This window comes from Coregonus lavaretus, assembly GCF_964263955.1.
Source record: "Coregonus lavaretus genome assembly, chromosome: 4".
NCBI lineage: Eukaryota > Metazoa > Chordata > Actinopteri > Salmoniformes > Salmonidae > Coregonus > Coregonus lavaretus.
The window spans coordinates 26,447,113-26,467,525 of record NC_139991.1 but is presented as its reverse complement, the minus strand read 5'-3'; the positions used below and the strand labels follow the sequence as shown (position 1 = coordinate 26,467,525).

The window sequence follows — 20,413 nt, the reverse complement described above, 5'->3', positions numbered from 1 at the left end:
CCCAGTGCTTTCTGGGAAGAAACCTCCAACACACACACACACACACCCACACACCCTAACCTCATTGTACACATACTGTACAGTGTACACACACAGAACAAAGACAGCAGTAGATGCCAGATCTCATTAATAAACACATATTTTCAGCTTTTTTCAACTCAAAAACCTATTTTGGATGTAAATTCAAACCTTATTTTAAACAAACGCCCAGTGGTGAAATAAATGACAGTGTCTTTCAATTCAATTTCCACATTAATCTGGATAGCCAGTTTCCTGAGGAGAACTTCAAAACAATCCCAGACATGAACTGTTGAGTTGTGATAAGAGTCTAGATTAAGACCTCTGCCAATCACTCAATGAAAACCAACTGACTGAAACTCCACGTTTTGTTCTAACACTGCATTGTTCCATATTGGATAATGGTATTTCTTTGCTGTCTCTCAGCCACTTTTGCTCAGTCAGTCAGTATCATATAAACAAGGTCCCTTGAGATAAGAATGAACACAAACACTGTGACTACAAACTGTACAAACTGGGTCACAGGCTGAGTTTTGTCGGGTCAGGTTTCCGGGTCAGGTCACATGGTCAGGATCATTACATTAGGTTACAGTCATCCAGTTTATTAGCTTATCTATTATAATGTAATCAGGTCATATACAGTACATGGTACAGTGTTTCTCCTATGGAGGAGTCAGCACCCACTGGCTGGGTCTTGACTGGAAGCAGCATGGGTCTGTTTGACTGGGGTGAGACACAGCCAAAAGTGAGGGAACCAGAAGCACTACTTTAAGCAGACGTGCTACTTTTATCTGGGAAAATGTACAGTAATTGAACCTACAACATAAATGTTACCACCACTACGTCACAAGAACACTTACCACACTCAAGACAGACACACACACACACACACAAACACACACAAAGACACACACTCTCTCTTTCTCTCTATCTCTCTCTCTCTCTCTCTCTCTCTCTCTCTCTCTCTCTCTCTCTCACCTTGCACTCTCCATTGATGCAGATGTCCAGTGAGTCGGCCTGGCAGCGTGTTCCATCGATGACGGCCGGGGAGCGCTCGGTGTAGAAGTTATATCCCTCTGCCAGACAGTTCAGAGCACACGGCTTCACACCACCTGGAGCACACAGGAAAGAGTTCACAAGGTCAAACGTAGTGGACAAACATCCACAGGGCAGGGGACAACTCATGTACACATAGTTATACATACAGTAGGGAGATATCAGACAAAACGTAATATATATTAATAATGTCTGCCATTTAGCAGACGCTTTTATCCAAAGTGACTAATGGTATGCGTGCATACATTTTACGCATGGGTGGCATGACCCTTGGCGTTGTAAGTGGCATGCTCTACCGACAGAGCCACATCGACCACAAACTTGGAGACATTTCTCACAAAGTGCCTAACGATAACCTGTTCCTACACTCACAGGCCACAGACAGAAAACTAAGGTTCAGCCATAAAAATTACAGGTTCACACATATTATAACAAATGTTCTATATCACAGTTGAATCACATTATACCCATCATGTGTGCCATGATGAGTGACATGACTATGAATACATCTATAAGAAAATAATTATGTTTACTATATTGATAAAACAATTCACAGAAAACCTTTTGTGGTGCTAGTTGTGAGCCAGGAGTCCCAGGACATGAAGCAAGGCCCTGTTCTCTGCTCTCCTCTAGAGTTTGTTGATAGTAATAAAGTGTTCTGTTAGTCATGCTTAGATCTGATCCTGGACCTGGGGCCTGACGTCACTTCAGCACTGACACTGGGAGAGATAGTTGGAGCTGCCATGACATAAGCCACCATGACACACCCACACACGCATACATACACAAATGCACACAAGCACACACACACACACACACAGTGACATCCACACTGAGGTTACCTCCAGTCTCTACATGTAGGTTGACAGTCCAATAGATTTGTACCAGCTAGAGAGGAGCTCATAGCTTTGACTAATGAGAGTTGTGTGATAACAGAGTTCAACTTTTAGTGCAACGGCCTGGGAGAGAGTAGGACTAGACTGTGCTTTATGAGTTGCATGTGTGGGTGTGTGTGTGTGTGTATTTGTGCATGCGTGTGGGTTTCTTTGTGTGTAACTTTCCACTGCGATCTTTTGTGAAACTTTCCACTGCAATCTCTAGTGAAAATGAGAGAATGCATTCAGGTGTTGGATGTTAATTTGACCAATATTGTCGCAGAAAAATAAACCTGCAGCAACAGGATATGAACGTTTAGTCCATAATGTTGCTTGATCGGTGGTTAGGCTATTAGCTGGCCAAATTTAGGCTACATGAAAAGTGCAATAATGTTAAAGGGATACTTCGGGATGATTTACATAAATTCACTGAAAACCAGCACTAACACACAGTTATATTAAAGGGATACTTCAGGATTTTGATAATGAAGCCCTTTATCTACTTCCCCAGAGTCAGATAACTCATGGATACTATTTTTATGTCGCTGCATACAGTATGAAGGAAGTTAGAGGCGTTAGCGCAATGACTGGAAGTCTATGGTATATACTAGCATGCTAGCAGTTACCATAGACGTCCAGTCATTGTGCTAATGCTAGTTAGCAACTTCCTTCAAACTACACGCAGAGACATAAAAATGGTATCCATGAGTTCATCTGACTCTGGGGAAGTAGATAATGGGCAGAAATCATTATGCTCATCTGCATTTTCTGCTGTGCAGGAAAATTCTCAGCAGCAAAAGAGTGATCAAATTAAGAGCCTACATCTGTAAGGTAATAGTAAGGCCTGGTTCCAATCCATCAATTCTAGCCCAGACAGTGATGACCCAGAATTCAAGCCTCAATGGACCCAAATCCCGCCCTTCATTGAGGGCTAAAGAGTTGGAATGGCTGTCCAGAGGGCCGTCAAACACAATGTGGGAATCCCAGGAATTCTGGGCCCATCAAACAGTCCTGCCCACTGTTGGTATTAGATGGGTACACAACACAGTCACAGAGAGCAGCCTTTAGACTGTCACTGAGGGCCAGAGAGGACCACAGGCTCTGGGAAGCTACTGTATGATCGAAGGTATCAAAGCGCCGTATAAACGTCTACAAACGGGTTGAGAAAAACAGCGGAATGGAGGGGAACGATTGATGGATTAACGCATTATTACGATCTCACCTCCAGTGTAGGGCTTCCAGTTGTAGTATTTCCCACGGAACGGCATGCTGTCGAAGTCGGCACACTGCTTCTCCCGGAAATCCCGGGATCCCGATGGACATGCCTGGAAAACAAGCAAAACAAAAACAACACTTTAGAACATGTTAGGGTAGTTAACAAAGCCTAGTTTAACTAACCTTAGTACAGTCTATTGTCTGTAAATACTTTTTTCCAAAACCGCTCTATTCTGGCCTGAGACTCTAACAGTCTGTTATGTTATTATTTCTCTCATGCAGAGAACAATATGTTTTGTGTTTGAAACAACTGCTTTGTTTCCCCTGGTGATTTGTGATGGATAATAGATCACTTATTTGAGTGGATAATTAGAAACATCCCTGCTGGGTCGGCCCTCTCTGGTGCAGACTAGACTGGGGCTGTCCTGGGGATGGTGTTAGGGCTGGGGTTAGGGCTAGGATTGGGCTGGCCTTGACTGGGGGCTGGGGCTGGGCCGAATCAACACTGTTTGGTTCAGACTAGACTGGGGCTGGAGCTGGGACAGGGGCAGGTACTGAGGCCGGGGCCAGGGCTGGGACTTGGGTTGGTGTTCTGTGCCTTGGAGGGCTCTCCAATTGGATCAGAGAAGAGGCAAACACATTATTGTTGAAAACATCCTCTGTCTGAGAACTGTCTCCCTGTCTCTCCAGATTAAATCGTGTGACTAGTGATGTCCAGCCACTCGACAACCTGCCCACTTGACTCCATCCTCTCCTCCCTTCTCCAGACCATCTCTGGAGACCTTCTCCCGTTCCTCACTTCCCTCATCAACTTATCCCTGACCACTGGCCCCTCTGACTTCAAGATGGCCAGATTTGCTCCCCACCTCAAGAAACCAACACACAACCCTTCTGACGGCAAAATCTACAGACAATATTCCTTCTTTCTTTTCTTTACAAAACAGTTAAGCATGCTGTCTCTGACCAAGTCTCTCGTTATCTCTCTCAGAACGATCTTCTTGACCCTAACCAGTCAGGCTTTGTCACGGAGGCTCTCCGCTCTTCCAAAGCTGACTCTCTCTCCTCTGTTCTCATCCTCCTAGATCTATCCGCTGCCTTCGACACTGTGAACAATAAGATCCTCTTCTCCACCCTCTCAGGGCTGCACACTCCTGGCTTGCATCCTACCTGGCAGGTCCAGCTCAGCCCAGTCAAAGCTCTTCTCTGGCCTGGCAAGGTTCCGACGGCGAGCGAGTAAACTCCCTCTTCCATCAATCATATTTGCCAATGTTCAATCATTTGAAAATAAATTGTATGACCTAAGACTAAGGTTATCCTATCAACAGGACATAAAAACTGTAATATCTTATGTTTTACCGAGTCGAGGCTGAACGACGACATGGACAACATACAGCTGGCGGGATATACGCTACATCGGCACGATAGAACGGCTGACTCCGGTAAGACAAGGGGTGGCGGTCTGTGTATATTTGTAAACAACAGCTGGTGCATAAAATCTAATACAAAGGAAGTGTCAAGGTTTTGCTCAATGAGGTAGAGTATCTCATGATAAGCTGTAGACCACACTATTTACCAAGAGAGTTTTCATCTATATTTTTCGTAGCTGTCTATTTACCACCACAAAAAGATTGCACTCAATGAGCTGTATAAGGCCATAAGTAAACAGGAAAATGCTCATCCAGAGGCAGCGCTCCTAGTGGCCGGGACTTTAATGCAGGGAAACTTAAATCTGTTCTACCTCATTTCTAGCAGCATGTTAAATGTGCAACCAGAGGAAAATAAACTCTATTCCACCTTTACTCCACACACAGAGACGCGTACAAAGCTCTCCCTCGCCCTACATTTGGCAAATCTGACCATAACTTTATCCTCCTGATTCCAGCTTACAAGCAAAAACTAAAGCAGGAAGCACCAGTGACTCAGTTAATAAGGAAGTGGTCATATGACGCAGATGCTAAGCTACAGGACTGTTTTGCTAGCACAACTGGAATATGTTCCGGGATACCCCAACCAGAAGCCATGGATTACAGGCAACATCCGCACTGAGTTAAAGGGTTGAGCTGCCGCTTTCAAGGAGCGGGACTCTAACCCGGACGCTTATAAGAAATCCCGCTATGCCCTCCAACGAACCATCAAACAGGCAAAGAGTCAATACAGGACTAAGATTGAATCGTACTACACCGGCTCCGACGCTCGTCGGATGTGGCAGGGCTTGAAAACAATTACAGACTACAAAAGGAAGCACAGCCGTGAGCTGCCCAGTGACACAAGCCTACCAGACGAGCTAAATCATTTCTATGCTCGCTTCGAGGCAAGCAACACTGAAGCATGCATGAGAGCATCAACTGTTCCGGATGACTATGTGATCACGCTCTCCGTAGCCGATGTGAGTAAGACTTTTAAGCAATTCAACATTCAGAAGGCCGCAGGGCCAGACGGATTACCAGGACGTGTACTCTGAGCATGCGCTGACCAACTGGCAAGTGTCTTCACTAACATTTTCAACATGTCCCTGACTGAGTCTGTAATACCAACATGTTTCAAGCAGACCACCATAGTCCCTGTGCCCAAGAACACTAAGATAACCTGCCTAAATGACTACCGACCCGTAGTACTCACGTCTGTAGCCATGAAGTGCTTTGAAAGGCTGGTCATGGCTCACATCAACACCATTATCCCAGAAACCCTAGACCCACTCCAATTTGCATACCGCTCCAACAGATCCACAGATGATGCAATCTCTATTGCACTCCACACTGCCCTTTCCCACCTGGACAAGAGGAACACCTACGTGAGAATGCTATTCATTGACTCCAGCTCAGCGTTCAACACCATAGTGCCCTCAAAGCTCATCACTAAGCTAAGGACCCTGGGACGAAACACCTCCCTCTGCAACTGGATCCTGGACTTCCTGACGGGCCGCACCCAGGTGGTAAGGGTAGGTAACAACACATCTGCCACGCTGATCCTCAACACGGGGGCCGCTCAAGGGTGCGTGCTCAGTCCCTTCCTGTACACCCTGTTCACTCATGACTGCATGGCCAGGCACGACTCCAACACCATCATTAAGTTTGCCGACGAAACAACAGTGGTAGGCCTGATCACCGACAACGATGAGACAGCCTATAGGGAGGAGGTCAGAGACCTGGCCGTGTGGTGCCAGGATAACAACCTCTCCCTCAACGTGATCAAGACTCCAGCCCCCCTAGCCATAGACTGTTCTCTCTGCTACCGCACGGCAAGCGGTACTGGAGCGCCAAGTCTAGGTCCAAAAGGCTTCTTAACATCTTCTACCCCCAAGCCATAAGACTCCTGAACAGCTAATCATGGCTACCTGGACTATTTGCATTGGTTTGATTTGAAACGTCAAATTTCGAAGTGTTTAAGGTTAAGTTGAGGCATTAACTCCGAATTTTTAAGGTTAGGGTTAAATTTAGGCATTAACTCTGAAATCCTAAGGTTAAGCATTAACTCTGAATGGTTAATGTAAGGGCTAAGGTTTGGGATAGGCAAAAAACGAAATCTCAAAAACAACTTTCTATCGCTGGATTCAAACTTGCAACCTTTGGAATCAGAGGCAGATGCTTACGCCCATCCGCCATCCCCGTCCACAACGCCCTAGCAAAACAGAGACTTACTAAAATGTCCGTGTGTGTGTGTGTGTGTGTGTGTGTGTGTGTGTGTGTGTGTGTGTGTGTGTGTGTGTGTGTGTGTGTGTGTGTGTGTGTGTGTGTGTGTGTGTGTGTGTGTGTGTGTGTGTGTGTGTGTGTGTGTGTGTGTGTGTGTGTGTGTGTGTGTGTGTGTGTGTGTGTGTGTGTGTGTGAGGGCCAACAGCACTTTCCCTCAGGACAAATTAAGACTCTCAGTGAGCTCAGGTCAAAGCTATATACTGTATTTCACAGGCTGAAAGTAGAGCAGGATAAACAGGCCTGAACACACACGCACGCACTACAGGCCTGAACCCAGCTGAAGGAAAGGGTGACTTTCATTACTATTGAAGTAAGGGCCAATCCCCAGTCAGTTCCATACACTTACATCAAACATGCAGCTCTGGTGAGAAAAGACAGACTGAAATACAGTACTAGGGTGTTAAGATTAGTGATTTAATCATTTATGTGATGTTGATCAAGACAACTATCAACTATATCAAAGAATGCCAATGTGCTTGAGTTTTTTTTCTCCAATATTGAGTTTTTCCCACTATGCTGCTGGAACTAGAAGGTATGGATACAACCCTCTCAATCACTCTTATTGTAACCAGCATTTTCTCCAGCCTCTCTAGAGTTAACACACAGTCTATGTGAGCCACTACAGAGGAACTTCCAACAGGCCTCCCTCCCTCCATTGTTGTCCTGCTTCCAATTAAGAGGTGACATTTAATAGTACACACACACAGATGACATTTAGAAGTGACATTTTGATATCCCTAACACAGTCCTGATATGAACTGACTGCAGGGGACAGTGCCAGGGAGGGAGGGAGCATTATCTCATTGTTGTGAAAGAGAGAACAATTGAGTGCTGACCTCTGCTCAGCAGGGAACAATGTCCAGGGCAGGAACCGCAGGCCATAGGGGGGCTGGGAGTCTGTGTAAATGAATTAAGTCATAATACACACACACTCACACACCACGCCGGTCAGCGCTGTGGGAGAGGTTAGCCTTTAGCTCAGACCCCATGTCTAGCGGCTAGCGATCTCCTCTGTAGCCGTGGGGTTAGTCTAGCGTGTGTGTATGTTATGACTTAATTATTTTACACACACACACTCCCAGTGTGTGACCTTCATTACTACAAGGCTTCATGTCCAGGCCAGAGCTGTCAACGCCAGACTCGCTCTACGCTTTCTGCTCTCTCTGAAATTACGATACGTGTTTGTGTGTGAGTGTGAGTGTGAGTGTGAGTGAGAGTGAGTGAGTGTGTGCGTGTGTGTGTGTGCGTGTGTGCGTGCGTGTGTAGGAGCGTGCGTACGCGCTACGGTCGGGGCAATGAAACGGTGGTCTGGGACTATGTTTGTTTTTCAAAGTAAACGTTCGATGCTTGCTCTCAACTGTTATTTTTAAGATTTGTGGTCGAGTATTCACAAGCCTCCTAACTGGCTCAATTTTCAGCTTCAGAAAAAAAGGCCCACCTTGAAATAGTTAGGAGGAGTGGGGGGCTGGGGGTGATGAGTTTGCAGCCATACACAATATTTGTTCAAAGTATTATTTAGGACTAAAGTAATGTATTTGAAATAACTTTCATAGAATTTAAAGAAACATTTTGTATTGCTTTGTGTGTAACAATAAGATCTTACTGAGCTGTTTGAAACGTTTGTTGTTTCAACACAAACAAAACCTAAATTCACCATGACAAAAGCATTTGACCATTGTGTTCACCAAGCTAGCATCCTCAGTGCTCTCTGTTTTCCCAAAACCGCTTATGCGTTAAATCTTCCATCAATCAAAGTTATTGATACTCCATTCAGTACCTTGACAGAGTCAGAGAGGCAGGTGAATGCCTTTAGTGAATGGCTGATGTTTACTTTGCTCTTCCAACAGGGAACAATGAACAACTTAACCCTTTACAGGAGGTCATGCCTTTTTAGAATCTTCTTCCTCCTAGCAACCTTAAAAATAGAGGAATCCCAGCAAACCGGGAACATTCCCAGAACATAAGGTACGATTCCCATTAAGTCCTAACATTAGGATGATTCCCACGGGGGGCCAGTATGGAAAATGTATGCACTCACTAACTGTAAGTCACTCTGGATAAGAGCGTCTGCTAAATGACTAAAATGTCAAATGTACCTGTAATGTTTTCCCAGCAAACCAACATTGGTTCTGTGCATGTTCCAAGAACGTTCGTTAGATTGCGGTAAATGTTTTCAGAACACAAAAGCTGTCCGGTTGTGCTGATGATTATACAATGTTTGTATAAAACACTTGCCTAATGTTGCAAGAACGTTCCCAGAAGACATTTTGTCTGTTCCCAGAATGTTTAATTAGGTTGTGGTAACAGTGGTGAGAACATTGTGGGGACATCACAAAAGATATGTTCCCAAAACACACAAAAACTGTGCAGTTGTGTGGATGATTCTACAATGTTTCTTTTAGAGTGCAAAAAACATTCACCAGATATTACAAGATCATTCCTAGAACACATGTTTTCTGTTCTTTAAAGGCTCTCAAAATGTTTCATTAGGTTGTGGGAACAGTCTGGTGGGAACGTTGTGGGGACATCACAAAATATATGTTCCCAAAACACAAAAACTGTCCAGTTGTGCTGACATTCAGATATTGTTTGCACAAAATCAGAGTGCACAAAACATTCCTTGGATGTTGCAAGAATATTGACAGAACGGTCTTTCTGAGTTCTTTAAAGGTTCCCAGAACATTTCATTAGGTTGTGGGAACAGTGTGGGTACATTACAAGAGGTACAGTGCCTTCAGAAGTATTCACACCCCTTAACCTTTTCCAAATTTCGCTGTGTTACAGTCTGAAATTAAAATGGATTAAATTGAGATTTTATGTCACTGGCCTATACACAATACCCCATAATGTCTAGTCATGGTAATTAGGCTTCTCCAAGCTCTGATGCTGCTGATGGTCATTAGTAGCCTACCAAACTTGCTAACTGCCTAGTACTCAGCACTCTATTGTCCTTCTAATCACTCTGGCATCAATGCAAATGTGATCTAAAATCTAATCAACACTTCATGAGAGGCAATGAGCTCATGTTGTGCAACATTTCTATAGGCTATGCAATCGCGTGAGACAACAGAGTGATGGCTTCTATTAAAAAGAGGAGGATCCCATCATCTTTCTATAGGCTATGCCTACTATATTTATATCTCAACTTTCCTAATATTAAGCATATTGCTTCTCTTTACAACAGGAGTATAGCCTACCAGGCTGGCATGAAAATGAACCACGGGAAAAGCGTCCTCCATTTGCTATTTAAGTGCATAGATGACATGTATTTTCTTCCCCCTGACCCTGTTTCGAGACAGGTGCTTGATTATGGTCCATTCTAAATCAAACCAAATTTCACACATTTTATTTAGTATATGTAAAGACAAGATTAAATCAAGAATAGTCTGATGGGTGACAATATTAGCCTATCACTTGTGAATTACATATTATCACTTAAATGATGCCCAGCATAAGGCAAGAAACAATGCATAGGTTTTTTTTGCGACTTTTTCAAATCATAGTCCCACACCTCATGTAGCCTAGCCCATAGACCTATATGTTTTGATAAGGTTTGTATCACAACTAAAGTGGTCAAATAACTTCTTAAAATTAAGCACATTAATGCGCTTTACAATGGGTGTAGAGCCTAACTGGCATACAGTTGAAGTCAGAAGTTTACATACACCTTAGCCAAATACATTTAAACTCAGTTTTTCACAATTCCTGACATTTAATCCTTAGTAAAAATTCCCTGTCTTAGGTCAGTTAGGATCACCACTTTATTTTAAGAATGTGAACTGTCAGAATAATAGTAGAGAGAATGATTTATTTCAGCTTTTATTTCTTTAATCACATTCCCAGTGGGTCAGAAGTTGACATACACTCAATTAGTATTTGGTACCATTGCCTTTAAATTGTTTAACTTGAGTAAAACATTTCAGGTAGCATTCCACAAGCTTCCCACAATAAATTGGGTGAATTCTGGCCCATTCCTTCTGACAGAGCTGGTGTAACTGAGTCAGGTTTGTAGTCCTCCTTGCTCGCACATGCTTTTTCAGTTCTGCCCACACATTTTCTATAGGATTGAGGTCAGAGCTTTGTGATGGCCACTCCAATACATTTTTACATTTTAGTCATTTAGCAGACGCTCTTATCCAGAGCGACTTACAGTTAGTGCATACATTTTCATACTACCCCCCATGGGAAACGAACCCACAACCCTGGCGTTGCAAGCGCCATGCTCTACCAATACCTTGACTTGTTGTCCTTAAGCCATTTTGCCACAACTTTGGAAGTATGCTTGGGGTCATTGTCCATTTGGAAGACCCATTTGCGACCAAGCTTTAACTTCCTGACTGATGTCTTGAGATGTTGCTTCAATATATCCACATAATTTTCCTTGCTCATGATGCCATCTATTTTGTGAAATGCACCAGTCCCTCCTGCAGCAAAGCACCCCCACAGCATGATGCTGCCACCCCCGTGCTTCACGGTTGGGATGGTGTTCTTCGGCTTGCAAGCAACTCCCTTTTTCCTCCAAACACAACAATGGTCATTATGGCCAAACAGTTCTATTTTTGTTTCATCAGACCAGAGGACATTTCTACAAAAAGTAAGATCTTTGTCCCCATGTGCAGTTGCAAACGGTAGTCTGGCTTTTTTATGGCGGTTTTGGAGCAGTGGCTTCTTCCTTGCTGAGCGGCCTTTCAGGTTATGTCAATATAGGACTCGTTTTACTGTGGATATAGATAATTTTGTACCTGTTTCCTCCAGCATCTTCACAAGGTCATTTGCTGTTGTTCTGGGATTGATTTGCACTTTTCGCACGAAAGTACTTTCATCTCTAGGAGACTTCCTGAGCGGTATGACGGCTGCGTGGTCCCATGGTGTTTATACTTGCGTACTATTGTTTGTACAGATGAACGTGGTACCTTCAGGCGTTTGGAAATTGCTCTCAAGGATGAACCAGACTTGTGGAGGTCTACAATTTTTTTCTGAGGTCTTGGCTGATTTCTTTTGATTTTCCCATGATGTCAGGCAAAGAGGCACTGAGTTTGAAGGTAGGCCTTGAAATACATCCACAGGTACACCTCCAATTGCCTCAAATGATGTCAATTAGCCTATCAGAAGCTTCTAAAGCCATGACATAATTTTCTGGAATTTTCCAAGGTGTTTAAAGGCACAGTCAACTTAGTGTATGTAAACTTCTGACCCACTGGAATTGTGATACAGTGAATTATAAGTGAAATAATCTGTCTGTAAACAATTGTTGGAAAAATTACTTGTGTTATGCACAAAGTAGATGTCCTAACCGACTTGCCAAAACTATAGTTTGTTAACAAGAAATTTGTGGAGTGGTTGAAAAACGAGTTTTAATGACTCCAACCTAAGTTTATGTAAACTTCCGACTTCAACTGTACATACGCAGCGCGTGAGTTTCAAGTTTGGGGAAGATAATTTTCACCATAACAATGCACCTTTATAATAAAAGCATTACATGCATAATCGCATTTGCGGTCACTTTTGATAATGGTGTTTTCCCGCTAATGGAACATTCACGCTTATAGCCTACTGCCGTGTGCGCATTGCTGCACTTATAATGTGAAGAAATAGCCTAATAGTTTATCAACATTTTAAGCTAAACATTCTGATCTGTTGCGTCAGCCACATTGCTTAAAATTTTTTTGGGATGCTAGTGGTTGTATTCATTTGGGATCTATCGCATCCCACAACTGTCCCAGACTATGTTTGGAATATTTTTTTCTCGCACAGAATAGAATACGTCAACTTTTGTACTATGGGGGATAGTAGATTGACATAGGCTAGTGGTTTTGCTGTTCATTAGGCCTACTCATCTTGATGGCTGACGAAAAGTAAATGTGGGCAGTTCTTCCAATATCTTCAATATGAGTCTCGGAATTGGATAAGGACATGAGCAATTGCGTCCCCGATGTGGCTGTCTTCACCTGTAGCCTGTGAGAAAGACCCGATCACATGACGGAGAGCCATGTGAGTGAGTGCTTCGGAGCACACAGCACGTATGGAGAAAGGAATAACAATTATTCAACAACTACAGACCAGTATCCCTTCTTTCTTTTCTCTCCAAAACTCTTGAGTGTGCCATCTATAGCTAACTCTCCTGCTATCTCTCTCAGAATGACCTTCTTGATCCAAACCAGTCAGGTTTCAAGACTGGTCATTCAACTGAGACTGCTCTTCTCTGTGTCACGGAGGCTCTCCGCACTGCTAAAGCTAACTCTCTCCTCTGCTCTCATCCTTCTAGACCTATCTGCTGCCTTTGATACTGTGAACCACCAGATCCTCCTCTCCACCCTCTCCGAGTTGGGCATCTCCGGCGCGGCTCACTCTTGGATTGCGTCCTACCTGACAGGTCGCTCCTACCAGGTGGCGTGGCGAGAATCTGTCTCCGCACCACGTGCTCTCACCACTGGTGTCCCCCAGGGCTCAGTTCTAGGCCCTCTCCTATTCTCTCTATACACCAAGTCACTTGGCTCTGTCATATCCTCACATGGTCTCTCCTATCATTGCTACGCAGATGACACACAATTAATCTTCTCCTTTCCCCCTTCTGATAACCAGGTGGCGAATCGCATCTCTGCAGGTCTGGCAGACATATCAGTGTGGATGTCGGATCACCACCTCAAGCTGAACCTTGGCAAGACGGAGCTGCTCTTCCTCCCGGGGAAGGACTGCCCGCTCCATGATCTTGCCATCACGGTTGACAACTCTGTTGTGTCCTCCTCCCAGAGTGCAAAGAACCTTGGCGTGACCCTGGACAACACCCTGTCGTTTTCCGCTAACATCAAAGCGGTGACCCGATCCTGTAGGTTCATGCTCTACAACATTCGCAGAGTACGACCCTACCTTACACAGGAAGCGGCACAGGTCCTAATCCAGGCACTTGTCATCTCCCGTCTGGATTACTGCAACTCGCTGTTGGCTGGGCTCCCTGCCTGTGCCATTAAACCCCTACAACTCATCCAGAACGCTGCAGCCCGTCTGGTGTTCAACCTTCCCAAGTTCTCTCACGTCACCCCGCTCCTCCGCACACTCCACTGGCTTCCAGTTGAAGCTCGCATCTGCTACAAGACCATGGTGCTTGCCTACGGAGCTGTGAGGGGAACGGCACCTCTTTACCTTCAGGCTCTGATCAGTCCCTACACCCAAACGAGGGCATTGCGTTCTTCCACCTCTGGCCTGCTGGTCCCCCTACCTCTGCGGAAGCACAGTTCCCGCTCAGCCCAGTCAAAACTGTTCGCTGCTCTGGCACCCCAATGGTGGAACAAGCTCCCTCACGACGCCAGGACAGTCACTGACAACCTTCCGGAGACACTTGAAACCCTACCTCTGGGATAGTATAAAAGTAATCCTTCTACCCCCCCTACACCACCCCCACAAAAAAAAAAATATATACTTTTTTTTTTAAACACGTGTAATTATATTCAGCCCAAGGGCACAATGGTCACTGGCTGCAAAAGGCATGGATTTTTTTAGGGGGCATTACGGCCACACAAAGGGGATGCTGCCGGGAAATTCAAGGCATTATCAAGTGCTTGTCAAATTGTGAATGAGAGACTGATGAAGTGTGTACAGCATGCACAAGAAACAAAGCAGAGCTCATGCCTTTCATGCAACTTTTTTCAAATCATCATTAGAGTCGCATCATGCAGCCTTAGAATGTATTAAAAATCTAAACATATAGCCCAACGTTTGTATCACAACTAAAGTTACATAAATAACTCTAAATTAAGCATATAGAAGTACCTGTTTCTTTGTTAACCGCTCAACACAGAATAGTCGCATGTGCGCACTCCCTCAAATCATTTGGAGAAAATATCCTTTCTATTTTATTCAGCTATGTTCAATTGTATTCTTCATACTTTAAAATACTATAAAATAATGCCATGGAATTCTAAGCAAATCTTGTCTGCTAAATGAGTGTAGCCCACAGCCATATGGCATAGCCAGATCAGGACCTAACATAAGGACAACTCAGAGTATGCTATTCTGTTCTTCTGAAAAAGACTACAGATTCTTTAGACCTGTCTAAAATAAATAATGGATTTATTGTGAAGGTGTAGGCTATATTACATGGATTTATTAGACTTTTTAAAATGGAGACGTTCCAAAGGTCTGCATCAGTGGCTTGTAGGCTATGTGTGGAAGCCAGGAGATGCTAAATGTGTTTATGTTAATTAACGGTCAATTACCGTGAGACCGGCAGCTATTTGCTTGACAATCACCGGCTGACGAAATTTCGTGACCGCCACAACCCTAACCCCACACATACAATTATCTGTAAGGTCCTTCAGTGAATTTCAAACACAAATTCAACCACAAAGAACAGTTTTCCAATGCCTCACAAAGAAGAGCACCTATTGGTAGTAGGCTTCGGCGGTATACCGGGGTATTTGGAAATAGCCAGGGAAGGATTTTTCAATACCGTCAATACCGTTGAAACTATTTATTTGACGTTTTTCAATACATTTTAATATTTGTAGCTATTTTTTAAGTAAATACCTGCAGTCAACTTGTGCAATGCATTAGGAGATAAAGCAGATTGCGTTCTTATTTCACCTGTCACATTATTTTACATTATGAAGCTTACTTAGTTCCCCAGCACCGTTAAGACAGTCAAGTGTTTGTTTGTAAATAGCACAACAGGAGTCCAGCTGTATATTGACAGGTGTCGCGTTTTATACTGAAAGTCAACATAGTTTTTTTCCCCTTTAATAGAGTAATCAAGGACGTGCAACTATAGTGTTCCTTCACAGAAAATACATTAGGTCAACACATTCGACATAAAATAGCTTCATTTTCATGAGATGACAACAGAAGTGCAACGCTATTTGGCTGGCAGCTGCACAAGTAAATGAGCTTACAATGAAAAAGGTATTTTTTGTAAAAACAATGCATGGCCATAGTATTTCTAATGTTTATCATAGAAAGAATGTAACCAGCTACATTTCCTAATGTTTTGCTTAAAGTTCCTCTTGCATTTTACCTGAGAAAAGAAGCTACACATCAGTCAGAACGCTGTCTGCTGATAGAATGCCCGTTCGTGAATTCTCATCCGAGTTTAGAAGTGCAACTGAAGCACAATATTAGTCTGATGCCGAGCAGAAATTACAAGAAGAATTTTAGATTTGTGTTTACAAAACGCAGCAAGATATTTCTTAAGCGTTTTATCTTTTTTTTCTACGTGAAAAACGCAGAATTATGCTTAACAAGACCCTTAGTTTAACTTGCTATCTAAGTAAGTGGCTGAATTAATAAAGTGACGGGGCATCATATTGTGTTAGCTTTCTGCCATGTTTGAGAAGGCAAAGCCCTTTGGATTAGTTATTTGTACAGCTGCCACTGCTATCTTGATTTCCTTGCGTTTTTTCTCCTCTCTGTTCTCAGTCTGTCTGCTCCTCTCCCCTATTCTCCCCCCTATTCTCCAAGCAGAGCAGGCAGACAGGCCCGTTGCCCTAGCAACTCCAGACTCAAAACATTGTTAATTTGTTCACATTCGCTTGTAAATGTCCAAACTCACCAAAAATGACATTCGGTAGCTCCTACCTATGTATAACTTTATGAGCTGGATTGACATTCATTTATTTTCATTTGCACTCGTTAGCATATTTAGCTAGCAGCCTAATTCGCTATTACTTGTTTTGTTAGCATTCTTGTAATAGACTCCCAATGTTGTTGTTTTTTCATTTTTGGGCGCCCACTTGTGTATTAAACTGGTAATACCGTAAATCCTGAGGTGAGAGAAGGACGGTATGATAATATCAAAATCTGGATACCCCCCACCATAATTGGTAGATGGGTAAAACTTAAAAAAGCAGACATTGAATATCCCTTTGACTATGGTGACGTTATTAATTACACTTTGGATTGGTGTATCAATACACCCAGTCACTGCAAAGATACATGCGTCCTTCCTAACTCAGTTGCCGGAGAGGAAGGAAACCGCTCAGGGATTTCACCATGAGGCCAATGGTGACTTTAAAACAGTTACAGAGTTTAATGGCTTTGATAGGAGATAACTGAGGATGGATCAACAACATTGTAGTTACTCTACAATACTAACCTAAATGATAGAGTGAAAATAAGGAAGCCTGTACAGAATATAAATATTTTTTGTAAAACTGCAAAAAATGTGGCAAAGAAATTAACTTTAGGTCCTAAACACAAAGTGTTATGTTTGGGGCAAATTGCTTACCAAGACGACATTGAATGTTCCTGAGTGGCCTAGTTACAGTTTTGACTTAAATCAGCTTGAAAATCTAAGGCTAGACATGAAAATGGCTGTCTAGCAATGTTCAACAACCAACTTGACAGAGCTTGAAAATTTTTAAAAAGAATAATGGGCTAATATTGTGCAATCCAGGTGTGCAAAGCTCTTAGAGACTTACCCAGAAAGACTCACAGCTGTAATCGCTGCCAAAGGTGATTCTAACATGTATATTCAGGGGTGTGAATACTTATGTAAATGAGATATTTCTGTATTTCATTTTCAATAGATTTGCAAAACTTTCTAAAAACATGTTTTCACTTTGTCATTATGGGGTATTTTGTGTAGATGGGTGAGATCAATTTAATCAATTTTGAATTTGGGCTGTAACATGACAAAATGTGAAAGAAGTCTGAAGGCACTGTAGGTTTCCAAAACACCAAAATATGCTCAGTTGTGATGACATTCATACAATGTTTACAAGTTAGGTTGCACAGGACATTCCCTTAATGTTGTAAGAATGTTGACAGAACACCTGTTCTAAGTTCTTTAAAGTTTCCCAGAACATTTAATTAAGTTATGGGAGTTGTCTGGGATGTTGCAAGAATATTCTTGTGATATTCACGAAGGTTGTCAAGAACATTTAGAAAATGTTATATTTAAGTTTTACCTAATATTACCACAACATTTTCAGCATCCAAATGTGTAGATCCTTAAAGTAAATTGGAATACGTACCCATTATGTTTCTCTCCATATTTAAATGCAATTCACATTTGAGGACTACATTGTAGGCGCACTAAAAGGTGATATAGACACACAGCATTTTAATTTATTTAAATGTCAGTCACCAGTGCTGGCCATAACCCTGTATAGGCCACCAAAGCACTGCCCCACTTTCTTTACTGATCTATCTGAACTATTGTCTATTGTCCTTGAGAACTATGATAAAATCATTGTGTTGGGCGATTTCAATATTCATGTTGACAAAGAGACTGACTCCAAGGCCACTGAATGTATTAATCTTTTGAGCTCTATGGACTATATCCAACATGTTACTGGGTCCACCCATAACCGCGGCCATACTCTGGACCTGGTTATTACCAAGGGGCTTTCTATTGACTTATCCTCTATTGTTGATGTTGCTTTATCTGATCACCACTGTGTATTTTTTACTACCTTGTTGCCCATAGCACCAGGTAATACTGAACACATTATTAAGAAACGCTATCTTACCTCTGAAGTTGCTACAGATTTTATTGAGTGTATGAACAATACTCCACCACGTATTCTGCATTCCTCTTGTGATGATTTAGTTGATAACTTTAATAGCAAATTAAGGGCAACCATTGATGCCATAGCTGCAGCAAATTTTTGAAAGGCCACATCCAAACGGAGAGCCCCTTGGATGAGTGAGGAAACTAATTAATTAAAGAGAAATTGCTGAAAGGCAGAGCGGAAGAGGAAAAACTCAAATTTGCAGGTCTATTATGATATTCTGAGAGAGCAACTTGGCATATGTAACAAGGCAATTAGAAATGCCAGACGGGCACATTTTTCTAACTTGATCACTATTAATCAGAATAATCCGAGAGTGCTCTTCTCGGCCATTGATGGCCTGATAAATCCTACCCCCGCAAACCTATGTGAACTTTCCTCCACATCTAAATGTGATGAGTTTGCGGCATATTACAGAGATAAGATAACCAACATTAGGCTGGGTATCAGTCAAGCAAGACCTGATCAGAAGTTTGATGATATGTGCCCTATCCTACCACCCAAAGGCACTATGGATTTATTTTCCCTGGTTGACACAGACATGCTCAGAAAAGTGGTATCACAACTTAAGCCTTCTACCTGCCTTCTCGATCATATCCCCACCACCTTCTTCAAAACAGTTTTTAATTGCATATCGGAAGAAGTGCAAGCTATTGTTAATCACTCCATGTTCACAGGCACTTTCCCCACTGCACTAAAAACTGCTATGGTGAAACCCCTTCTGAAGAAAAGTGATCTAGATTTTTCAGCTCTTAGCAATTTTCGGCCAATCTCCAACCTTTCATTCTTAAGCAAAATTCTGTAGAGATTGGTGTTCAAACAGCTAAATGATTTTTTTTAAGTGGCAACTGTATTTTTGAAAAATTCCAATCTGGTTTTCGTGCCCACCATAGCACTGAGACAGCCTTAGTTAAAGTGGTAAATTATCTTAGAGGTAACACAGATGCCAAACAGCTCTCTGTCCTTTTACTCTTAGATTTAAGTGCTGCATTCAACACTGTTGACCGTGATATCCTTCTGGACAGACTGGAGAGGTGGGTTGGCCTCTCCAGTTCAGTTCTAAATTGTTTTAGGACCTATTTAACCGGTCGGGAGTTGGTGAACATAACTCAGAGAAAATACATATCAAATGTGGCGTTCCACAAGGTTCGATTTTGGGTCTGGTACTGTTCAGTTTATATATGTTACCCCTTGGCAGCGTTATCAGAAAGCACAGCATTGCTTTTCACTGCTACGCAGACAATACACAACTTTACATGTCACCAGAGGATTTTAGCTCCACAGATCAATTATTAGCCTGTATTAGTGATTTAAATACTTGCATGGCTCACAACTTCCTCCAGCTAAATCAAGGCAAGACCGAGGTAGTTATTGTTTGAGCCAAAGCACAGAGAGCGAATAAAGACGCACATTTTAATTCACGGGCAATAAAGATGAAACACCAAGTAAAAAGCTAGATGTTATTTTAGATTCTGAACTAAATTTTGAATCACACATTAGGAATGTGACCAAAATAGCTTTTTACCACCTGAGGAACATTACTAAGGTGTGGCTGTTTCTCAATCAGGCTGATACAGAGAGAATAATCCATGCTTTTATTACAAGCAGGCTTGACTACTGTAATGCTCTCCTGTCTGGTCTACCCAAGAAAGCCATTGGTCAACTGCAAAACATACAGAGTGCTGCAGCATGGGTACTGACCAAGACTAGACAGAGAGCACATATTACACCGGTTTTAGAATACATTTTAAGATTCTTCTATTGGTTTTTAAATCAATCCACGATTGTGCACCCCAATACATGTCAGACATGCTTTTAAGTTATGTACCCTGTAGGTCCCTCAGGTCCTCTGGCACTGGCCTTTTAACTATCCCAAAGCCTAAGACCAAGAGGCATGGAGAGGCAGCCTTTAGTTATTATGGCCCCAGCCTCTGGAATAGCCTGCCAGAGAACCTGAGGGGGACTGAAACTCTGGACATATTTAGAAGATATCTTAAAACACATCTTTTTAGCTTTGCTTTTCCTCAGGTTGCTTTTTAGTTATTCAGTTTATGTA

At 42.7% G+C, this 20,413-nt stretch overlaps 1 protein-coding gene across 1 annotated transcript in view; it reads right to left on the bottom strand.

Annotated features, from left to right (window-relative positions):
- The window catches only part of adamts6 (ADAM metallopeptidase with thrombospondin type 1 motif, 6), a gene marked incomplete at both ends in the record, with an annotated part of 82,235 nt that overhangs the window by 28,072 nt on the left and 33,750 nt on the right, over positions 1-20,413 (bottom strand). Inside the window, 2 exons of the mRNA XM_084159689.1 lie at positions 997-1,130; positions 3,172-3,274. Coding sequence (XP_084015815.1) covers positions 997-1,130; positions 3,172-3,274 — 237 coding nt within the window. The remainder of the gene's footprint in view (positions 1-996; positions 1,131-3,171; positions 3,275-20,413) is intronic.